The 22,190-nt window shown below is 38.6% G+C and overlaps 1 protein-coding gene across 6 annotated transcripts in view; it reads right to left on the bottom strand.

Moving 5' to 3' along the window:
- The window catches only part of Dscam2 (Down syndrome cell adhesion molecule 2), an 89,483-nt gene that overhangs the window by 23,629 nt on the left and 43,664 nt on the right, over positions 1-22,190 (bottom strand). For all 6 annotated transcript variants that reach the window (XM_036364040.2, XM_036364044.2, XM_036364042.2 and 3 more), the window contains exons 8-9: positions 3,480-3,631; positions 1,219-1,491 (exon numbers count right to left, since the gene is read on the bottom strand). In XM_036364040.2, coding sequence (XP_036219933.2) covers positions 1,219-1,491; positions 3,480-3,631 — 425 coding nt within the window. The remainder of the gene's footprint in view (positions 1-1,218; positions 1,492-3,479; positions 3,632-22,190) is intronic.

The raw sequence follows: 22,190 nt of genomic DNA, 5'->3' as shown, positions 1-22,190 counted from the left end.
AAGCGATTCCAATTATTACTTATTTTAATGCCAAAAAGTTTTTCAACTTTGAAACAATGAACATTTTGCAACAGAACAAGTAAAAAAGACTTTGTCGTCGAGCTCGGCCGCAGTGTCCTTCTTGCTCATCGCCTTGTTGTCGTTAAGGCGTGCAGTTGCTGTGTTTCGGAGTTGCTGTCTTATAAGCAACCGCAGAGAAGTTTGCAATAGTTCCCATTTCGAAGTGATGAACTGCGACGCTTTTGGGAAGCAACTCAATAACAACACAAGCGACTGCAAGTTTCGTGCTGATAAGTGCTTATAAGTGCTTATCTCTTCCCTCTCAATGCCGAAATTAAAGCAATAATAAAGTTAAGCAATAATGCGGACAAGCAAAATATGCGTTGGTCATAAGAAAAGTTAACTTAATAATATTCTTCTTTCGAATTGAAATTCTTTCGGCCCCCCTGTTGTCGCAATTACAAATTTAATTATTATTATTGCGCCGACACAATGCAACGGTTAAATTGTCTGATGACTATACTTTTTTCTTACTTAGGCGCCTTTCACATGTATCGTATACTCTTAAATTTGCTCGTCAATAACTAATTAACCAACTAATTTGCTCAGAGCGATATTATAAATTGTCAAATGTTTCACTACGAAATATTTAATTTTAATGGAGCTTCGCCCTTGCAATGGCTAGTTTTCATATGAATGAGTTTGTTTCGCTCTTATCATTGTCATTGCCTCTATATTGTTGCTATTTGCATTTTTGTTATAGTAACCGTGGCCTCTTTTTATACTTTTGCAACATGTTGCTACAGAGTATAATAGTTTTGTTCACCTAAAACTAATCGAGATAGATATCGAGTTACATATATACATATAAATAATCAGGATGACGAGACGAGTTGAATTCCGAATGACTGTCTGCCCTTATATACCTAACATAAATATTTCGAAACCTCCCGTTCACTTTATATCGCATCTATCGGTCAATATGTAAGAAATCTTAAAGAAGTTCAGAAATAATCTTTTTCTAATAACAGTGTAACCTCTTTCTTCAAATGGATGAAATCACGGCGATACTTTCCTTAGTTTGATATAAAGTTTTCCTAAAACCTGACGGTGTTCCTTGCAAGTTGCAAGAGTATGAACTTAGCACCTTCTTACTTGTTTTTCTTTCTTTAGTAGGCGATATTCATGCTCGCTCAGTTTCGCTTGAAGTATACTGACCTATCACTGTGACTTCGCCACTGCGCCGCGCACTATGGCCCTGCTTGTTGCGCGCCCAACATGTGTACACGCCCGAATCGGTGTTCTTCTGCACCGGTGTGATGGTCAGCGATCCGTCCGGTTGCACACGTTGTCGGATATCATCTGGCAGTTCGCGGCCGTTGCGCTCCCAATGTATCTCTTCGATGGGGTAGCCAGCCACCGGACACTTTAAGTTTAGGGTTTCACCCGACACGGCAGTAACTTTCGGTATGAGGCGGATGTAAGGTAGACCTGCAAAAGCAAGAAGAGTATGATAGCAAATTCGGTTTGAATTTATTGTTAACAAAAAGAAAAAAAGAAGTTATCATTTAAATAACGGTTGATTTAAATTCGGTTGCAAGCTTTTGAAAGTTAAATGAAAATTTTGAATTTATAATGACAATGAGTGAGGAAAGAGGAGGAGATGCCCTCACTCTAGAAGTAAGCTGCCAGAAATATTACCTAATTTGTAACATATAAAAACTGCCAAATGGGATACTTGTAAGTATTTCGTCGATGGGTAAACAGACCCATTGCACTCACACCAACCGCCCACTCATCTGAAGCTCCACATGTCGAGGAGATATCAGCGAGTGTACGAATATGTACAGCTTTCCGCTGCCCTTTAGGCATACGGGTACACGTACGGCCATAAAAAAAGAAAAGCCAGAATGTTTTGGTTTTATCTATGTAGGTCAGTGCAACGTCAGCAGATTCCTGTATTGCAGCAGTGGTTCGTAATCCTTTTTTCTCCTAGCCCTTTCAATTCTGCGTTGAGTATGTTTATTATTTGTTGCAGTTTTTTTTACAAAGAAAACACAAAAACAGAAAGCTGTGGTAGTTGAGTGCAAAAAGTGTGGCATTTGCATTTTTGAAAGGCGCACTTGCTTCCAGTTGAAAATTTGTAAAATTTATGACAAACTTTATGGCGTAGGATTTTTTATTTGCGGAAAGTAACCATCAAACATTTTCACGGAAAACAGCTGCGTTTCTTCATACCAGCGATGCAAATAAAAATAAATGTTATTCAAGCTGCTCTCAACAATTAAAGCCGCTTTAATCACAAAAATTATTGAAAAATGACTTTTAGAAGTGATTTGCAGTATGTGGCACTTGCATTCGGTAAGAAAACATGGATTCCTCGAAAAATCTTTCAAGCTAACTGGGAATTGGAATGTTGAAAATAGTGAACGCTTTAAAGGAAAAGCATGAAAACTAGAATTTGAGTTTAGACAATTTTACATCAATGTTCAATTTATCAGGTTTCATGTATATTTTTAGTTAAGTTTCAATCCATATTTACCATAAACCTTTTAAAAAACCAAAAGATTCGTAATTTTTTAGTTTATATATTGTAAAGTATATTAGTACTCGCAAAAGAGGATAACAGAGTTAAAGGAGCAAAAGTGGAAAATCGCTTAGTTTAACGGACGAATGCATTTTACGTGCAACCTGGGAGCGGCAATGAGAATTTTTCGCAAATAAGTAATCAAAGTATTCGCTGAAATCCAAACAGGAAAAGTTGATTAAAATACTGAAGTTGGATTTCATGAAAATTTCACCGAGCTCCCAACTCTCCGTCCAATTTTTTCACTCCTTGACATTACTACTAAACGCTAAGCAGGTTTACAGTCTATTTCCGAAAATATATTTAAATATAGGAAATATTTGAACTATGTTTATTTGTTTCTGTATCTTTTTGCAATTATTTTGGCGCATCGTGAGTTCGGCTTTCCATGAACATCAATAAATCTCTGCGAGGCTTATTTTTCGAATGCATATTTATCATGTAAATACGAGCACATACATGTGTAAGGTATGCATGCAAATAGCGTATCGTTCTGTTCGGAAGAATCGCAATGAAATTTTAGCTGAGCGTTTGAAAAGTGCGCCGCGGGTGTAAAATACGAGTGGTACTTGTATATTCAAAAAGATGTTGGAAAACCATTTTGTGCAAACTGAATGGCAACGTCGGCCAGCTAAAATGTTGGAGGCAAATAATCGGGAATTTCGCAATTTCCCTGTGAATGACCTGCAGATCATCGCACAAACATTTGGTTTGTGGACATATAAGCCAATGACCGAATTGTAGAGTGCCTGTGCCCAACAGGATGGCAATATTTTCACAAAGTCATGGCGCTTTTTAATATAACATCAGTGTTCATAAACATTCGAAAGTATTAAAAATGGAATTAATTTTGATACATTTGCTTATTTATTATTCCGTTTATTATACTTACCATAAATGTTTAAACGCGCCGCATGCTGCACCTTCCCCGCACGGTTCTCCGCGATGCAGGAATACTCGCCGCCATCTTCCACCATAACATGGCTTATGTTGACGTGACTAATTACATCTCCGTGGACAGTGATGTATTGCCCAATCATAAATCTGTGTGGCAGCGCATGAAAGCGGGCGTGTAAAAGAAGAATTATTAAGTGGAAATGAGTGAGTGAGCTTCATACCTCAATACAAAAGTAAAAGCAAGAGCTTATATAATATAAAATGAAAAGATGTGCCGCTATGACAGCTAATATAATTATATAAACACAATCATGCACATCTTTTAATATAGGCCGTACACCCAATTCATCTGTTTATGTCTAAGGATATTACAATTTTGTTAATTTCTTCAGAATACATGCATTGGCTTGATTGAAGATACTGTCGAAAAAGTATTGGGTCGGCATCTACAAGTAAAGAGCGCTCCATGTTTCAATAGAGTTCGGCCTAAGATTTCTACATTGACGTATACAAATACATGATACAAATAAATGAGAAGATATTAATTGTAAAACTATAAACTCGAGCTCATAACCAAGCAATTTGCAGCAACTCAATTTGTCCTTAAATGTAGCGCTCTCAAGTTTCAGGAACTAACAGTTTTTCTTGAAACAGCTTGATGATAAATATTTATACACACATTTATTGATATTTATTTAGGTTTAAATTTACTGTGTTGCTGTGAGCTTAATTCTGGCTTCATAAGCGACGATTAAAACCGAAATCAATCAATTTTAATTACCTATGCTGAAATGTTGATGTTGCGGCAATTTATGGCATCAATTCGTTATGACGCAGTTATGTATGCGCCTGTGCATGTATGTGTGCACAAAGTATACTTGTAGTACTTAAAGATATGAAGTTATGAGCACTGCCTCTCCTAACACTGCTACTTGTGAATAATCAGATTTTCTCGCAACTATTCGCTCGAAAACATAACTGTGAAAATCCCTGCACTCAGCTCACTCGTGCTGCCATTCAGACGTATGTGCAAATGTCACATAATTACATTTGCTGAGGCAAACGCTGCAGGACACAGTAAAAACGGAATTTTAATTAGCTTCAAGTGCGTGTGTCCTTGTATCCATGTGTACTGACTTCGAAGGCTAGCTTCAACAAGGTGAGGGACCAACAAGTTAATCCAGTTAATGCAGAGTATCGCTTCCCACCAAAAGAATTCTCTCAGCTTGATGTGTGTACTCTGCCATGTTACCAGTATAACCGAACTGCTGTCCTATTCCTCGCGTGAAAGATTCCTCGGCTCCAAATAATGCTACGGCTGCCTTTCGAGACATGTTTTTTGTGAAATCGGCAAGCGTCCTTATTAGGGCCGTCAATTCATTCTGTGCTTGTGCTTCAAATGTTGCACCATTTCTTGGTGTAATTACCCGTCGTCATTTGTTGTTGCTTTGATTCGCGTGCTTTACCGTTTATTTACGTGACTAACTAATACTTGTGTACGTTATGCTTTACTAATTGGCAGTTAATTACGTTGCAAAGGAACGATCCCAACTTTGCCAATCGCACCGGCCAGCTCCGTGCTGCATCGGACATTAACGAAGTTTGGAAATCAAGCGATGCGAGTATATTGGGATCAATACGTGAGTATATTTCTTAAGAGTCAACCATTCGACGGCAATTCCGACTGGGTGTGTGCAATAGCACAATAAAAGCATGACCGATTGCAAAGAATGTTGTGTATTTGTGATTTAATTAGCGGAAATTTCATTGCAACAAGTTCTTCAACAAATTACGCTGTTGTTTGGGTCGGTTCAGTTGATTGAGAGGGAATAATGAAGGCCGCAGCTGGGGGAGGTTGTTGTATTTTTGTACTTAGCTTCTGTTTTCTGCACAAATCATTAATTAATGCAACATGGCGACGCAAACAATATTTATTGGTCACAATTATGAAATTTGTTCGCCTTTAATTACGAATTGATGTATCCACCCTTTTGGGAGTTCTTTTACAATGACATTTAAAGCTTTTTAAGTATTTCTCAGCCATGGAATCATTACAGTCAAAGGCGTTAAGATGCGCATCTATACGGCTAACTTCTAGTATGGAGTAGAGTAAAAGAGCTAGATAAAGTAGAAGGAAGCATTCCAAATTGGTGTGAGCTGATCTAGCTTCAATAGAAATTCGATTCCGAAGAACATACTTCAACACCGATAGCATCTTGCAAATGTTTATGTGATGGTATAAAAAAGACATATTAGGGGGACTTAAACGGAATAAAGATAAAGAGGAGGAATCACTTGAACTCTCAATGGAGCCAGAAGCAACTGCAGTTGGAGAGGTTCACTAATCGACTTATTGGACGCAAATCCACTTGGTCGCCAACCCAGTAGTCGATAATTCACAACAGGACCAGCAGGGCCGCGAAACCTTGAGATAAGCAAATCTTTCTGGAGAAAATTAGTAAAGAGTACCATTTTATTGAGTAAGTGAATGCAATGAATCGTATAACGGTAAAAAAAGCAAACGAAGCAAGGAAGACGTAATTGACGCAGCGATTGACAGCCAGCCCAGCCAATCGGCATGCAACAGTACGCAGTAATTCAGCTGCAAAGAAAACAGAAAAATATACAAAAAGAAAAGCAAGCAATTGCCTTGCCAAAAACCTGAAGAATCCCTATACTCCGGTTTGCTTGTGTTTCAGACTTGCAACGTAGGTACTTGTTTGCCCTAACGGGCAGGAGTGGAATGGAATGAGTCCGAAAGTTGCTTGTTGGCTCGAGGTTTGGCTGATTTCGTGCGTGATGTCTCCCAACTGGTTAGTTGATTGTTTGCTTTCGGCATTGCGTTGGCGTTAAAGCGGAAACGGAAGTTAAAACTTCAGTGTGCACACATTCATATATTCATATACGATAAGAATAAGCAGCGAGCAGTAAAGAGGAGCAAAACGTCAGCAAAAATGTCCAACCAACTGCAGGCGAGGCTGCGCAAGAGAGAAAATGTACATATGTAAAAGTGATGTGTGCGTCTGCTTTAAGCGGAAGAAAGTAGTGCGGCTCATGCCACCGCTGGCCGCCTTTCATGTCTAAACAAAGAAAGTTGAAAACTTTTTCGACTTGCTGCTACTGGTACCACAGGCGTTACACACCACTGTAGTCTCGGGGGACAGTTTGAAGCGCTTTAAATGTCGTGTCGGTGTTAACTCAGCCACATTGGGGCAATGCATGCCCGTACGTGCGTGTGTGTACGCTTGTACCAGATATTACAATATGAGTTCCCTTCTTCTTTTAGCAGCTTACATACCTACATATATACGTGTGTGCGTTGCTCGAATATTGTCGTGTTAGTGGACTGTTTTGCGATTTCTGTTGACGGCGGTTGATAAAAACTTCAGTCATATCACACGACACGCTAGCTCAAACAATAACAAAGTCCGACTTCATGAGAGACATCTACACTAAAACAAATACAGGCTACTAGTAAGGAATAGTTATTTTGTGTCGTTCTGTCTCATTATCTTTAAAGCTTTGTCCGAATATACTATAAATATTTTGATATGACAAACATTTTGTGTTGTCTGAATGGATTTTAAATAAATTTATGAAATTAAGAGTTATGTTGGTGTTTATCAACATTAGGGGCATAATGGTCGCCCCTAAAGGTAAAAAGATACATGTGGCACTCGAGGACTGCCGCGGTAAAGCTATTGCATAGCATTTTTTATCAACTAATGCAATAATAATTATTTATTTATTTTTTATGCAGTATTCTTTTTTCTTTGATATTAAGTCAAGCCATTTCTTTGATTTGGATTGATGATGGAAAACATTTTTTTTCTTTTCTTGAATAAATGAGAAGCTAATATTGTTTAAAATATTTTTATTATCTTACACAGCATATGGGTTATTCAGGAATTTTTATCATTGAAACTATAGATTTATGGTAACTGAAATAAAAAACATAAGTTTGATATCCTCTAAATATCTGAAAAATACCGCGTCAACGGTGGTCCCATATTTTGGTGTGGATTCTTGTGGATCATTATTCATTTTCAAATTAAATTTTCCCGTTTTGTCAACCGTTCTGATAATTTATCAGCGAAGTTGATATTGAAATCGCCAGGCAAGATAAAGGGAAATTTATTAACATTGATAATCCGATTGAAATACCTAATTTCAATTTTATTATTCAATTCAAACGGTATACTGTTCCAAAAGGTGAGGTAGCTATTTACAAAAATAATAATAATGTTACTAATATTATGACTCCGAATATTGAATAATTTATTTTTTTATTGATTTAATTTTTGTTAAATTCCATATTTTATTTGCTATTAAAAAATTGTCTTAAATATAATTATTTTTGAACCACCCTGCTGTTCGATTGATTTGTTCCGCTTGAGATATGCGAAAATACGCCTAAAAGTATGAAAAAATTTTGCGTATACTTTATGATTGTGTTAGGTTTATTTCCATTACAGAATTTCTTGATGCGGTTACCGCCCTCAAAGCTATGCAATAGCTTAAAACTCTATAACTTTTATTTTTTCGACTGAGACTTGAACCCAGCATAGGCACGCTCTCACCCGTGAATAGAAGCTCAAGTATCGAACTTTCCTCAAAGCATTTCTCTCACAATTATCTACTAATTGGGTAAGGTAATTCATTCCTCATTTATCACCTCAAAATAAGATCAGAGAAGTATAGGCTCCAATGCAGCTCCATTTCAAGCGGGGCATTCCAAATCCATTTCATGCGTATTTATTTGCATCATTATGGAAACGCAAACATCGAACTGAATGCGAGTTTTACATACAATAAGCACTGCATTTCAACGGAACGAAGAAAAACTTTCACTTCGCAATACACCTCTGCGAGCTCCCAGAGTACTTCTGCTAATAATGCAACTCCACCAACTCTTTCCTGGAACTCGGAAAGCTTGAACAAAGCCTTTACAAATTTGCAGCACACCACAGAGGTACTGTTTCCGAGGAGAAGAGGCCTAATCTCATTTTAAACAGCAGACATTTTACAAAACGCTTCTGCTGATGAGCCACACACACGCACGGTTTCTCAACTACATGAGAATATATCCACACATGCACAGACATGCATGCGTAATCCGAATGTGCTCCAATGTATACACACACACACATGTACACGAGTATGCCCCATGCCTAGTATTTCTATCAGATGTATCGTGTCAAGGCACTAACCGAATCTGCTTGTTGCTGTAAGAATATTGCAGTGAATCTCTGTGCAGGAGGTCCTCATGGCTTTATGTGTATATGTGCGCGTAAGTGAGTGCGGCACAGGTTTGGCTTGGGTAATATTTTAATGTGTTCAAGTCTGGAATTGCTATGCGGCGTGCGGTACTCAGCACGAGTAATTTGTGCTTTTCTACTAGGAACAGCAGCAACTACAGGACTCCGACTTTAATCGCAGGCAAATTTACATATATGCCGACGACTGTTCTCATACAATATGTGTATATCACGTATGCATATTTGTAAAGGAACTTGTATGGAGAATAGATAACATTTCTATAGTTACAAACTCCGTTACAGAGAGCACGGAGAGATGGAAGAGAGGGAATTTTTAGCATGCAAATTCTTTTCGCAACAAAAAGACACGTGACTCAACCCACCAACAACTTATGTTTTGCGCAAAGTTTCTGGCAAAAAACGGACAGACATTTTCTGCCTGCGCTCTAGCATATTCATCACTCTGCCACTTAAACACCCACATTACTTAGTTTTTTGGCACTTTTTGACACTTTTCCGAACTTGCTCCTCGTTGTGCATGTATACTTTTCGGCAACTTTTTCGCTTCGAGCAGCTGGATGCAACAAGTGGCTGGAATTCCACTAGCGCAAAAACGAAGGAAACCTTTCTTCACGTCCGCTCCTGCCAGCGCATGTGTTTTTTGCGCAAATATTGTGGATTATGTGTGGATAGCTCGGCATGGCGTATGAGCTACGTACAATGCTGCATGGACCAAGTGGTCTTGTGGCGCTTGTTGCGCTTAGAAATTTATGTAAATGCTGAAATAATTCGTTTTTGTTTACAAGAATTTGCGCTTGTTCTCATATGGCATATCGCTAAAAGCTGCCGCAGTAGAACTTCAGCTTTGTGTGTGTCTTCTACGTTCGCTCTACTTTCGACAATCAATTGCGACGGAAAAAGACTAAGAGGATTATAGAATAAAATATTCATGAGATTAGGGGAAGGGATCCACTCACTTCTGATCCCTTACCAAGCCGTTTAAGTAATCAAATTAATGCATAATCACGGTTAAACTTGCCGGAATTTCGATAAAATTGTGTAATTTTATATTTTGAGAATGAGGTGGAGCCACAGTTTGAGATTTATGCGAATTAAGAGCAAATTAGACATTATTATTTATATCTTTAGTTTGAAGGTACTTTGGTAATCTTTAACTCACATCTATTCCCAGTTTTTCTTAACTTAAAATTCTACAGTCTTAACGTTGTGTGAGGAGAATGTAAGTTTTTATGAAATATAATAGATTTAGTTTTTTGTGTAATTAAATGTGAGCTGCTGTAAAAGCCAAGTACATGTAAACATCAAAATAAGAATTGCCAGAATAAACTGGGAGAATAAGTTGACGGCGTAAAAGGAGATGTTATCTTGGCAAATCTCTCGTCTAGTTTTTCTTGTACACATAATTTCACCGCTATTATGCTAATAACAGTTAAGAGGACAAACACGTAAAACTCAGTGACTGTAATATTATCCCCAAATACACACATGTATATATGCACAAGTACATAAGTACATACATTCATACATACAAACTGATAAGGTTTGTTTCTAATTGAACTAATATTTAATGTCACTACCACATATAAGCTGCATGTATGCGAAGCGAGGGCAGCAAACAGTTTAGTGCAGAGACGCGTGCATCTGTGTGAGTGTGGTGTATGTAAGTATATAAGCTACGGCAACAATAGTTTTAACGTGATTAGTCTGTTTTCGTGCGCTTACGAGGACATGCAGGGAACCAAACCTTGTATCGAATTGTGTCGTTCATGCCACGTTTAATAGAAAATTACATGCGCCTTTTGAAATTAAGTTTCAGCTAAATTATATGGCAAGCGTTGGTTCGTCCAACTCCAGCCAAACTGACGTAGACAGCGGTGGCAGCAGCAGAGCACAGCCAAACTCTCATTTAGAAATGTTTGAAAGCGAAATTTAATAATTTAATTGGTGTTTAGATTTGATCAGAATTTTGCACTGATTAAATAGTTTAAAATATACAATTTCATTAGTATTCGATTTTATTGTGATTTCTATCAGTAATTTCCAACCAAAAATTTCAGGATTTCCCACATTCGCTATCACCTAATTTCGTTATTACCTAATTACCAAATTTTAGACATAAGTCAATTATTATTGAAGTAATGTTGATATGGAATTTTGCGACCCAGGTGTCAAAGGCTCTTAATATTGCACAAAGCAATGTAATTTCTTTCAGGTTTCTAGCTTTCAGTATAACGTTGGGACCCAAGAATCTCTGACGCGAAGCCACGTGCTGTTCAAATGTAGCGCTATAGTGAAAAGCCTTCACTCCTCGAACTATGGCCCACTCTTGAAAGACTTAAGGTCGGGTTGTCCACATTAAAGACATTCATCCCTGCCTCATTTATATTGCACATCTTTCAGCACTCCTAAGCGCACAACACATTGTCAACTGGCATTCACGTTTAGTTGATTGTCGTCGGCCGTTATTCAACTGCAATCAACGGGAAATCCATACACATATGAGGACATACATACTTCGAGGTGTTGTGGTTAGATGACGGCGCCTAGGTAGGTCACCTGAATATGAAATGACCTTTTTGAAAGTCTCGCAGCTTTGTCTGCACAAATAACGAAGTTTATAGAGCAACCGTTTGATGCTTTCTGCGCCGAGCGTCACTATGCTGACACATAAACATATTTACATTCAACAACTCACGCATATGTGTGTGTCTTTCTGATTTGTGCACACAAATTAATGTGACAGCTCGACCCAAAAAATATTAGAGCAGATGTGATTCTTTCAGAAGATATAAAAAAGAAAAATGTGGCGATTGAAGCGAACGAGCGGAGAGTTTTCATCAAACAAAGTTATTTTTGTGTTTAATTCTTATATCCCCGTTTTGAGTTTTCTTATAAGGAGTGAAATGAGAAAAAAAGGTGAGTCTATCTTATTTCCGAATATTGAAAATCATTTAATAAATTTTTCAAAGCCCAAGCCTATTCGCAAATTTATTTTCGCCTCTATTAGTTTTATGATTATGTGTTTGTAAATTTCCTACATCTTTCTAATAAATTCTGTTTTCTAATTTTTTTTACATATTGATCTGTAGAAAGCTCAATCTTTCCCGTTATTTACAAACAACTTCACTTGGTGTGGATTTTAACCGCCATGTCGTATACGCAACATTTCTCATGTTGAACAAACCGATTAAAATTGTTAACAAACTATTTTCGTGTGAGTCACTCAAGCATATAATCACACCTACAAAGTTCAGAAAGCAATTATACTGCATGTGTAGTTGTGTGTGCGTCAATAAGATAAGAGTGTACGAGAGCTGCGAATACTTTCTAGATACAAATGCATAGTTTCTTTTTAGTTTCCCTTGTGGAAAAAAAGTTTTACTAATTTCATTATTGTTTAACGGCATAGCAGGACACTCTGCAGAAATATCGTTGTAAAGAAATTCAAATGAAAGTGGAAAAGTTGTATTGCATTAATTTACAAAGCTGCATCCTTCCGGAAAATCTTAATAAGAATTAGTAAATACATTTTTACACACTATCACAGTTAGTCCTACATGTCCTTTCATGTCCACGGAAATACGCAAATTAAAAACTGCAATATTTGCTATATTCCTCGCATATTAATTCGTGCACAAAACACATTTAACGGGCTTATTCGATTTTTGCGGTGTGATGTGAACCTTAAATATGTGGTAGAATGTGTCCAAACAGTGGAAGCAGAGCTTACAAAGCATAACAATTGGATTCCGACCATTTACACATGGTAAGCCACAATCCTATTTAATGACTCAACGATAAAACACATTTGCTTGTGGTTTTTTGCATTTTGAGAAGCTTGACTTGACGAACTTTTGAAAACGGCTAGGTTCAAATGCATGTAACTATTGCACTGAGCCAGGAGTAGCCAATGGGAGCGCAATTAAATAAATGAGTGTGTAATTAAGATAGATTGAAAAGCTCAAGAAAGCAACACAGGCACCTATCATACAAGGAGCACTTGTTGCTTGTTGCTATGAGCCAAATAACCGATACTGTTTCAGGAATTATATACATTTTTTAGATTAAGAATTTGCATGCAATAAATTTAATTTAAGAAAATTTTAATGTTTTATGAATGAGTGTTAGACACGTGCATTGCCGGGACCAAAATACAGTGTGGAATTAACCCCTCTAAGCCTCTATCAGCTGAGGAAAGTTTGCAACATTAATGACAGCAAGCTAAGCAGCAACAGCAAGCCCGCCACACACACAAACTTGCACAGGCGACTGTTTGAGGCGTGCTGCAACACACGTCTTTGCCTGCGCGCACTCACGTGATCGTTTTCATATACTTCAGCTACAACATATTTGGGCCATACACACACACACTCGTGATTGAGCGCAATTTGAAATTAACGAAAGCACCAGCAGCGGGAGGGAGGCTGTCTTTCAAATGCAAAACAGGCAAAGTTTGTCATTGTTTCGCCATTCAGACTCTCGTGTGTACGAACTGTCATCTGTGGCTTTCCACACGGATGTGATTAATGCGCCGTCAGAGTAATTAGGCTTAAAATTGTAATAATGAAATGGTATTACCATCAAATGCCTCCATACCGTTAAAATATAGACGCAGCGCCGGCACGTTCACAGCTGTTTCCCTCATTTTGATAGACGTCAATTTCAGCCAAGTTATTCCAAATACTAAGCACATCCCAACTATACATATACCTATGTACACATACATGTACACAAATATATACGATATGCCGAATCAAATGAAAATGCAAACTCGTGGGTTCACGAGTTATAGCATATAGGGTATTGCCTTAGAGGAATACTATCCAGACTCCATTCACAAAAGAAAAGGTGTGGTTTTACTATCGGTCCTACTCTTACTGGTCTTTTCAGCAGAATTGTGTTCAAATAATAAATGCCGTAATTTTGTAAACTAACAAAGCCAAAAGATTGAAATAAAATTAATATAACCCTAAAACGACACCCTCCACAGTAATTGGTACGCAAGTACAAGTATATGCGGTGCGTTCGTATGCAATCTTCTTAAATGAACGACGAAGTTGCGCAGCACATCGCATGAACACGAAATGTATTTATCCATGTAAATTTGTTAGTTGAAAATTGCCAGCAAATTGAAAATTACATCCTGTCACGAGCTGCTCGCTCTAAGCCCACAAACCTAACAGCAAATTATTTCGCACCGAGTTTTGGCTGCAGAAACGCACGCAGAGCACACACTCCTTACACAACTTCTGTGAAACCCCGCATAGAAAACCGAAGCGCGAAAAACCTCCGCAAAAGACTAGTTCATCGTGTGGCGTTAAATAATCGAAAAAATGTTTTTGTGTTCTTGGAATGCACATCACCCCACCCACCCGCTTTATAAAGCCGTTCTTTAAAAAAACTACAAAAAGATCAGCCTAAAAATCAGCAAATTCCCAAAATTCATACCGGGGACTAGCAATATTCAACTAGTTCCGCACTAGTCTGAAAGCAGCTCCGTGTGGACAACACGTGCAAAATCTTGCACATACAAATTTACTTAGGTCAATTGGCATTTCATAAAATCGTCGCACAACTTGCATTTCACCCGCTGTCATGAATGTAAAATTTAGCCAAATTACGTTCAATTCTCTGTTGCAATTTGCTTCCCTTCCGGCTGCCAGCATCAGACCGCTGCAAAGATGTGCAAGCGACACCATAGTCATCTATGTCTTATCGCTTCGAGCTACAGCCACTGACATATACTCAAGTATACTTCAGAAGTGTGCCATAATAGCCAAACCGCAGGTATTCATCTTTATTCGTACTCGTATTTGTTGAAGGCAAGCGTTATAGATACGCTTTTAAATTTTTAAAATATTTCTCAATTGTCAAAGAATTTGAAAGTCCTTAGAACAAACGCATTTTTGAAAAGTTCCACGCAAGCAAATCCAACTTTGGGTTTCAAAATCGGTTATAGTAGAAAGCGACGATTGTGAAACAGTGAAAGGAAATTGTATGGAAGCTAATGTAAAAAGGAACGACTAAAACCTTTAGGTACCTAATTTTTAAAAATTGCAGAATTCTTAGGCTTTCATTAACCTGTCGACCACTGTGTTGTATGCACAGCTTCTTGGCAAGTAAGACACGACTTTCTTAAGTGAATGAGCAAAACTTTTTACATTTCCTTAAATTCTGTCCACTATTTGGTTATGTCACAACCGCAGCTAAGCCCTAGCTGCTTATGCACTGACATACGCCCACTTCACACCCACGTCGGCAATCACACGCTCGACTAACGCCCTTTGCATCGCCTGGTTACAGATTGCCACAATTGTGTTACACCGCCATCACCAAACGTCGCCGCCTTCCTTCACCGCCAGCATCAGCAAGAAGTGAAACTTAAATTCAGCAGATCATTACTTCCGGGTTTGATGCGCTGCCTCAAGTTCTCAAGTGTGCTCACACTGCTATGCTAATATTGTTGTTAGCTCAATTCGGTGGCTGACGGCAGCATTTGCACGCCGAACGCACAGTGTGGGTACTACCCTGGCACGTGCTTGCTCACCAACTTCCGCTTGAAGTTGCCAATTGGGGATTGTCTTGTGCGAGTTCTCACATGAAGATAAAGTTTTACGAAATCACTGAATGGATGCATGTGTGTTGTAAGCGTTTCTCGTGCATCTACTCGTATGTAGCATTTTGTTAAAAATATTCACTTTCTTTAGACTTGAAAGTTTGGCGGGAAAATGTTCCAAATTCATTACGAACTTTTGCTTGTAACACCGAAAAGTAAGAAGAATATGCATTATCCAGCGTCGAAAGGGGGATATTTACAAAAGTCCAAAAATGGCCAGTGCTTGATATTCGGTATCGAATGATATCTTCCTTACAATGTTATCAGTCACTTCAATATCCGAGGGGTACATGCAACGCCAACTGAATGACGCGTAACGATCAGTAAATCAAATTATACTTGTATTTTACGCATTTCTTTCAACGCGATCAATAGATCCATAGGGTTAGAAACGATTTTCATTGATACGTTCATTGCAACGAGTAACCAAAATGCATCGATCATCAATGTTCGACGTTTAAAGGTGAAGTGAAAGGAGGATGCATGAGAAGTTTTTTAAATAATTCCCATTTTCTTTAATAGCTAAGAAAAAAGATTTCCCTCAGCGGCCATACGAGTATATGCGTATATGGGTTCATAAGTTGTATCGAAGCGCAAATGCTGTAATGCACCAACATGGAAACAATGTACAAGTGTTAAGTGAGTGGAAAGTGTGGACCGCCCCACACAAGTTGAAACTTTTGCCACTTTCGACTGATAGCTCAATTATGTGTTCAAAGCAAAGTGAATTAGTTTGGTGAATGACTGTCGTTTTGCCACTTACGCTCCACCTATTCATGCAGGAACACACGTACTCGCATACATACTTTGTGATGGTGGAGGGCAGAGAGGGCACACGCTTACGCATATTTTTACATGTGTGTGTGTGTGTGTGCATGGATATGTAGGCTGGTCTGTGGCTGCAAGTGTGCACATGAGTGTGAGCAGACAAATGCATCCTTATGCATGAGCATGCAGCTTTTAGCACTTTCCGAGTTTGTTGGTCACTAAAAACGTTGATTCAATTGCCGAACACAAAACTTTTCACCAACGATTTCATGAAATTAAATCTGCAAGCATTCATAGCTGAAAGTTTTCTCAGAATTTGTCGCACAACATATGCAGATGGCTGCACTAATTAAATTGCATGTGATAAAACACCTCGAATTGTTTGGGTCTTTAACCGACAACTTTTAAGCAAGTTTATTTCTTTAACTAATTAGTAATTCTTTCGAAATGGAGACTCAAAATTCTCTATTTGTGATAATATACCATCCATTTCAATATCTTGAGAGCGGCGAATAGAACAAACATGCGCCATGTGTGAACCAAAGAGAGATGGAAAACGCTTATGCCAATTTAATGCGGTTTTCTAGTGATTTCGAACAAGCGATCAGAGAAGTAGCGAATCGAGACCGATCGAGATCTCGTTGCTAAAAAAAACGATTAAGAAACTATTGTACTTATTCTAGCACCGAAAATCAACTGGTGGGCATGGTCCACAGTTCAACGGCTCTAAATATAACAGCAATAAGAACTACCATAAAGCATGAGAGTGGTTTAAGATCGGTGCAAACGGCCAGCAGCTATGAAATAAATGAAAAATTTCAATTTTCAGCAAGAGTTAATACAATGTTAGGCTACGAGAATTCTGTGTGAAAATTGTGCAAGACGAAGCAGGAAGCAGAAATTAAAAATCGGAATAAAGCGCTCAGAAATGCTCAAGCGCACAATTCTTCCTTTTCGCTTTTATCCACAGTCAGCTACTCCAGTTGCGACCAAGAATAGCGTTAACGAGCAAAGCGCGCTGAATGGTCGAGGAGTCGAGGACAGAAGCACCGAGAATTAACGCAACTCAACGCAAGCACTTCATTGCATCGGTAACATTATCAAGCAGCCAAAGGAGAAATAGAGCGATAGAAGTAGTCGTACGTACACTAAATACGCACACACTCATTTTTATATACATACAAGTTTATACACATAGGTATATGTACGAGTATATATATAGCAGGAAACCGCAAAGGACTGACTGAGCGACACGAGCGAGAAGCTGCGAAGTAAGCAACCGCTAAGAGTTTAACGGTAGTTAAAGCAGAATATCAAAAGTTTCAATAGAAAAATAATGTGCGAAGGGGTGGAGAAATGCGGGAACAACGGAATCAGAAAACTGGCTAAAAAGCTGAAGAAGCAAAACAATCATCAATTTAATGATTCCTTTGAAAGCGGGCACAATACAGGCACGAATCGAGCGGGGCTCCAGCAACCGTGCGAACGAGCACTAAGGCACGCGAATTTTCAAACTGCAAAATGAAATAAAGTGCAGCGAACGAGCAAAGCCTAAGGTAAGAGGCGAATGTGTGTGGTGGGTGCGGTCCGTGCAGAGTTGAGTAATCAAGCAATGCTCAAGTGGTGCGCTGATGCAGAACATTATGATGTTATTACGATGATGACAGTGCTGATGGAGGCACTGAAGTTGTTGTTATTATTGTGCTGATTGTAGAAACTTCTGACAACTGCCCCATTCGAAGGCATACATTAAGCCTCTTTAAAACCCAGCTAATGTCCGGTGTATTTAAGAACAATACTCAAGACTTATGAATGAGTCTGCGAATGTGGCAGTGTATTTGGCAAAATACGAAAATGAGAAAGTAGAGTATAAATGTGTTAAGGTAAGGACACCAACACGCCAAAAGTCATTTGTTTAATAATTAATGAGAAGTAGATATAACAAAAATTTAAATAATGATCAACATAATTCGATCTCTTTTCGCTTACATTTTTTGGGGATGGTGGACAAGGATCTTAATATTGACGTTGGCAGAGCATATACGCCTAAAATCTCACCTTAAAACTAGGTAGAGTGAACTCGCAGCAGAAGACAAGACATAGGAGATCATTCTTTGGGGATGTCAACTAAGTTGCTTTAGTCAGCCAACAAAAGCCGTTTTATTCTGTGCACAGCAACTTTACGTTGGAAAATTAGTCCTCGAAATTGAGTCTCCGTAACTTTAGCTTCGGAAGATGAACCGATATTTGAAATGTTTTGTGATCCTAAATAATGGGCCTAATAAACTGCAGCCCGTACAAAAATCTCAGATCGCAAATTTTATTTAGTAGCGATAATGACCTCAATAGTATTATATTCAAATAATTTCATAAATTTAAATTGTTGTTTAAATATGTTCCGTGCGCTATAGTGTAAAACATGAATTTGTGTATGCTTTCGCAAAGGTATTAACTCCATATTCAGCTATAAAGGCAACTAGCACAACTCGCCGCTGGCTGTGAGCATCACAACTGCCTCATCCTTATCATTCGATAGCTTTCGCAAGTGTTTCGAGCTAACGGCTGGGTAATTGCATAAGTTGCAAAGTAAAAATCCTTCAGGATAAATAAAAATTCCCTGCGATTTCATTTCATGTAAATAGAAAAACAAAAACTGCGAGAAGTTGAAAAGTAGTTGAACGAGTAGTAGTGAAATTCCTAGAGTCAAGTTGTTTAATACAAGTAGTTAACTGATTATTAAAGGACCATAACGGAGGAACTTTACCACACCACCTAGCAACGTGCCATAAAGCTACAAATTGAAAGTTTCTCCAAGTACGGAAGAGATGGCGTTGGCGCAACGCTTTTCGTTTCGGTACCCCATGAATGCCGTCACGATTCATTTTTTCTTAAGATTTCTTAGAAAGAGAACATTCTTTTAAGTGATCTTTGTGCCTAGAACATTTTGGGAATATGCAGCATGGATTTTGATTACAAAATGCTTGTTATTATATTTAGCCTGGTCGCTGGTTAAGGTTCATTGAACATAAATTGTGGAGATAATGGATCGATGAGGAGAAAGCCTGGCTTAGTTGATAAAGAAAATATCATACAAGAACTCTTTCATTTACACAATAAAAGCTCAACTTAACGGAATAGTAGGCAATTTTCTTATATGCATACATATTTACCAGGTCATATATGTATGGGTGTATTTCATTTTAATTATTCTGACCACATCATGACGGCTACAGCTTCATTCACCGCTCATTCACTTAATACACACATATTTGCTTATTCATTTATGCAGCCTATTCTCTCTTCAGCGCCGGCACGCACTTCCACTAACGCCTATAAGTCTACATTATGTGAGAGAACCAAATGAATAAATGAAAGGCTGCATGCCGGGCAACATTATTGATGGAGAAGCGACGGGAAGGAAAATGTAAAAAAAGTCGGCTGTGGGCCGGATCAGTTAGCGCACATAATTAACATACTGGCAGGCAAGCAGCGACGGTAAAGGATTTAGTGGATGGCAGCCAGGTGGCGGGCTAATACTTTAGAATTCTGAAGCAAATAGAACCGCTAGTGGGCCTCGTCGGGCACGGACAATTGATAATGCAATGAACTCTGCAACCACGAATGCACCTAAATGGTTGTTGGCAAATTGATTGGAGGCGCATAAATATTTTATTAAATCCACTGGCGGATTACTTGCGCTCCCACATTTTTATACTTAAAGAATTACAGCAAACCCGTGAATGCAGTATAATTAAACAGACTTATGGCTTAGGTGATGCTCATAAAGGGTAGGCGCCACATTGTGCATTGCGGGAACTTTGCATTATTACTTTCGGACGCGACGTGGGGAAAGCTAAACCGTGAAAGCGAATAAAAAATCTGAACAACGCCATAAAAGCCTGGCAGCTGGCAGCTCTTGGCAACAGCGGTTCACAGCAATGGCAACAACTAATATGCATGCAATGTACAAGTGATTGTATGTATGGTGTATGTGTATGTCTACATACACAGTTTGTATTCAGAGGAACATATCACAAGTCCAGGAACATTAGTCCGGAGCAATTTTGAAATCAATGTTTATCTAACCTATGCGTATATATGGGTACACAGTCACTCAGAAAGAGTAGAAACATTTAAAAGGAAACTTACAAAAATTGTCGGCTCAAAACAAAAATTAATTCAAGTTCACTTCACTATCTGAAAAAATCATTATTATTTTTAGCAGGATCACAAATGATCCCATTACATAGGGTTCAACTGATTCAAATCCAGCACAACCAAGGGTATGAAGGAAAATTTGAATCTTAAACCAGAAAATAGCCAGAGATGCAGCTTGAAAAGGCAAGGCAACCTCTTCCTCCTCTTAGACATATATTATATATATAAGATTTGAATTATTGGCAGATTCGAGGATCAAGATTCCAACTATTCATCGTTCTTGGCAGAGCTTTTGAAATGGTCTCCACCAATTATGAATACTAACCCAATAGTATTCGCGAAGCCCGTATATTCCGTACAAGAGTGGTTCGCACGTTTGCAATCTCCGAGGACCGAAAGGCGCTTCCCTAATATGAATGGACTGCCATGCATACATAGCGAGACATGGGCGTTGTAACTACTTACGGTTTTTTAATTACCATGCTGCTCACACTTCTTGCTTATTTTCGCAGTTGCTAGCGCATAAGTTTTAATTAAAATTATTTCTCCTGCATTTTCCGATGTTTTGTTGTTATTTGCTTTTTTCTTTTGCTTCTGCGTTCGTTTTTTCGTTGTTGACGCGGCCACCATCACCTTCATGGCCATCCACATTGCCATTTGTAGCGCAGCTGGTACCATATTCTTTGCCTTTACTTCGCTCAATATTTGTTGTAGACGAAGCAAGCGCTGCTACGCTCTCTGCGCCCCTCCGCCCGACCCAACTGACTGCTTGTTATTTAACGCTACTGGATTTGTGTACTATTGGCAGACGAGTTTGTTAAATTGCTATTGTTGTTGTTATGCTGCTGCTGTTTTCCCCGTTGTTTACTATTTTCATGCAGTCTGTGTATGTGCTGGTGTTTCCTGCTTTCCAGGTTTGTTTTCAAACAAGTTTTTGCGGCGTCGCTGAATGGCGCAATATGGCTGGAATACACCGATGCTCCCAATGCCACATATATATATGGAGTATATATGTATATGTGTAGAAACTACAATATTCGCGTATGTATCGCCTGTATACACATTTCCATCAAGTTTGTATGGCTTTCCGAGGTTTGTGTATAAAAAGTGCTTATAACTTTTTCCACAACACTTTTTAATGATTAAGTATTTTTTCATTTACATCCTTTTTGTTGTTTTTTTTTATTTATTTTTTTGTTTTGTGCTTTCATTGCTGCTTTTGCTTTGGATTGTACTTTTTGCAACTTCTATAAGCGTATTGTTGTATTTGCTTTAGGTTAGGCTGCGCTGGCTGTGCACAGCATGTAATGACATTGCACGTTGCAAATCATTGCGACTGCAGCTGCAGACAATGAATTCTGACAGCAACAGTGTTTCGCACGCACACACATGCAACATTTTCTAAATACTTGTATATGTTGGAACATAGGAGTGGAGATGGAAGAGCGCAAGCGTACGCCAGCGAGTCAACAGGCAACAATCAGCGGCAACAGTCGCGCTGGCTTTAAGCCGCCCACACACATGCACAGGTGTTGGTGTTTGTACGAGCGCCCCCAAGTATGTCTATAAGTATTGTGTGTATTTGTGTTTTTGGCGAAGATGGTCTGCTGAGTCTGCCATATCAATGTCGAAGAATGCCAGGGGAGCACTTAGAGACAGACCGCAAGCATGGCTCATATGTGAGTAGATACATATGGATAGATGGATATATGTTTCAGTCACATGCGATTAAATATAACAGTCTTTATATATTTTATCCGCACCGATGTGGGTTAGGGTCGGGTTGCGTAGAGCGGAATTAAATTCCGAGTTAAATTCCAAGTTCATCGCCGGTTTCGCCAAGATAATTTAAGTAAAAAGATTTCACGCCACAAAATATGTCGAC

The sequence above is a fragment of the Bactrocera oleae genome, chromosome 6 (genome assembly GCF_042242935.1).
Source record: "Bactrocera oleae isolate idBacOlea1 chromosome 6, idBacOlea1, whole genome shotgun sequence".
In the NCBI taxonomy this organism is placed as follows: Eukaryota; Metazoa; Arthropoda; class Insecta; order Diptera; family Tephritidae; genus Bactrocera; species Bactrocera oleae.
Note: the sequence above shows the minus strand (reverse complement) of the source record. Positions and strands in the feature narration are given on the sequence as shown.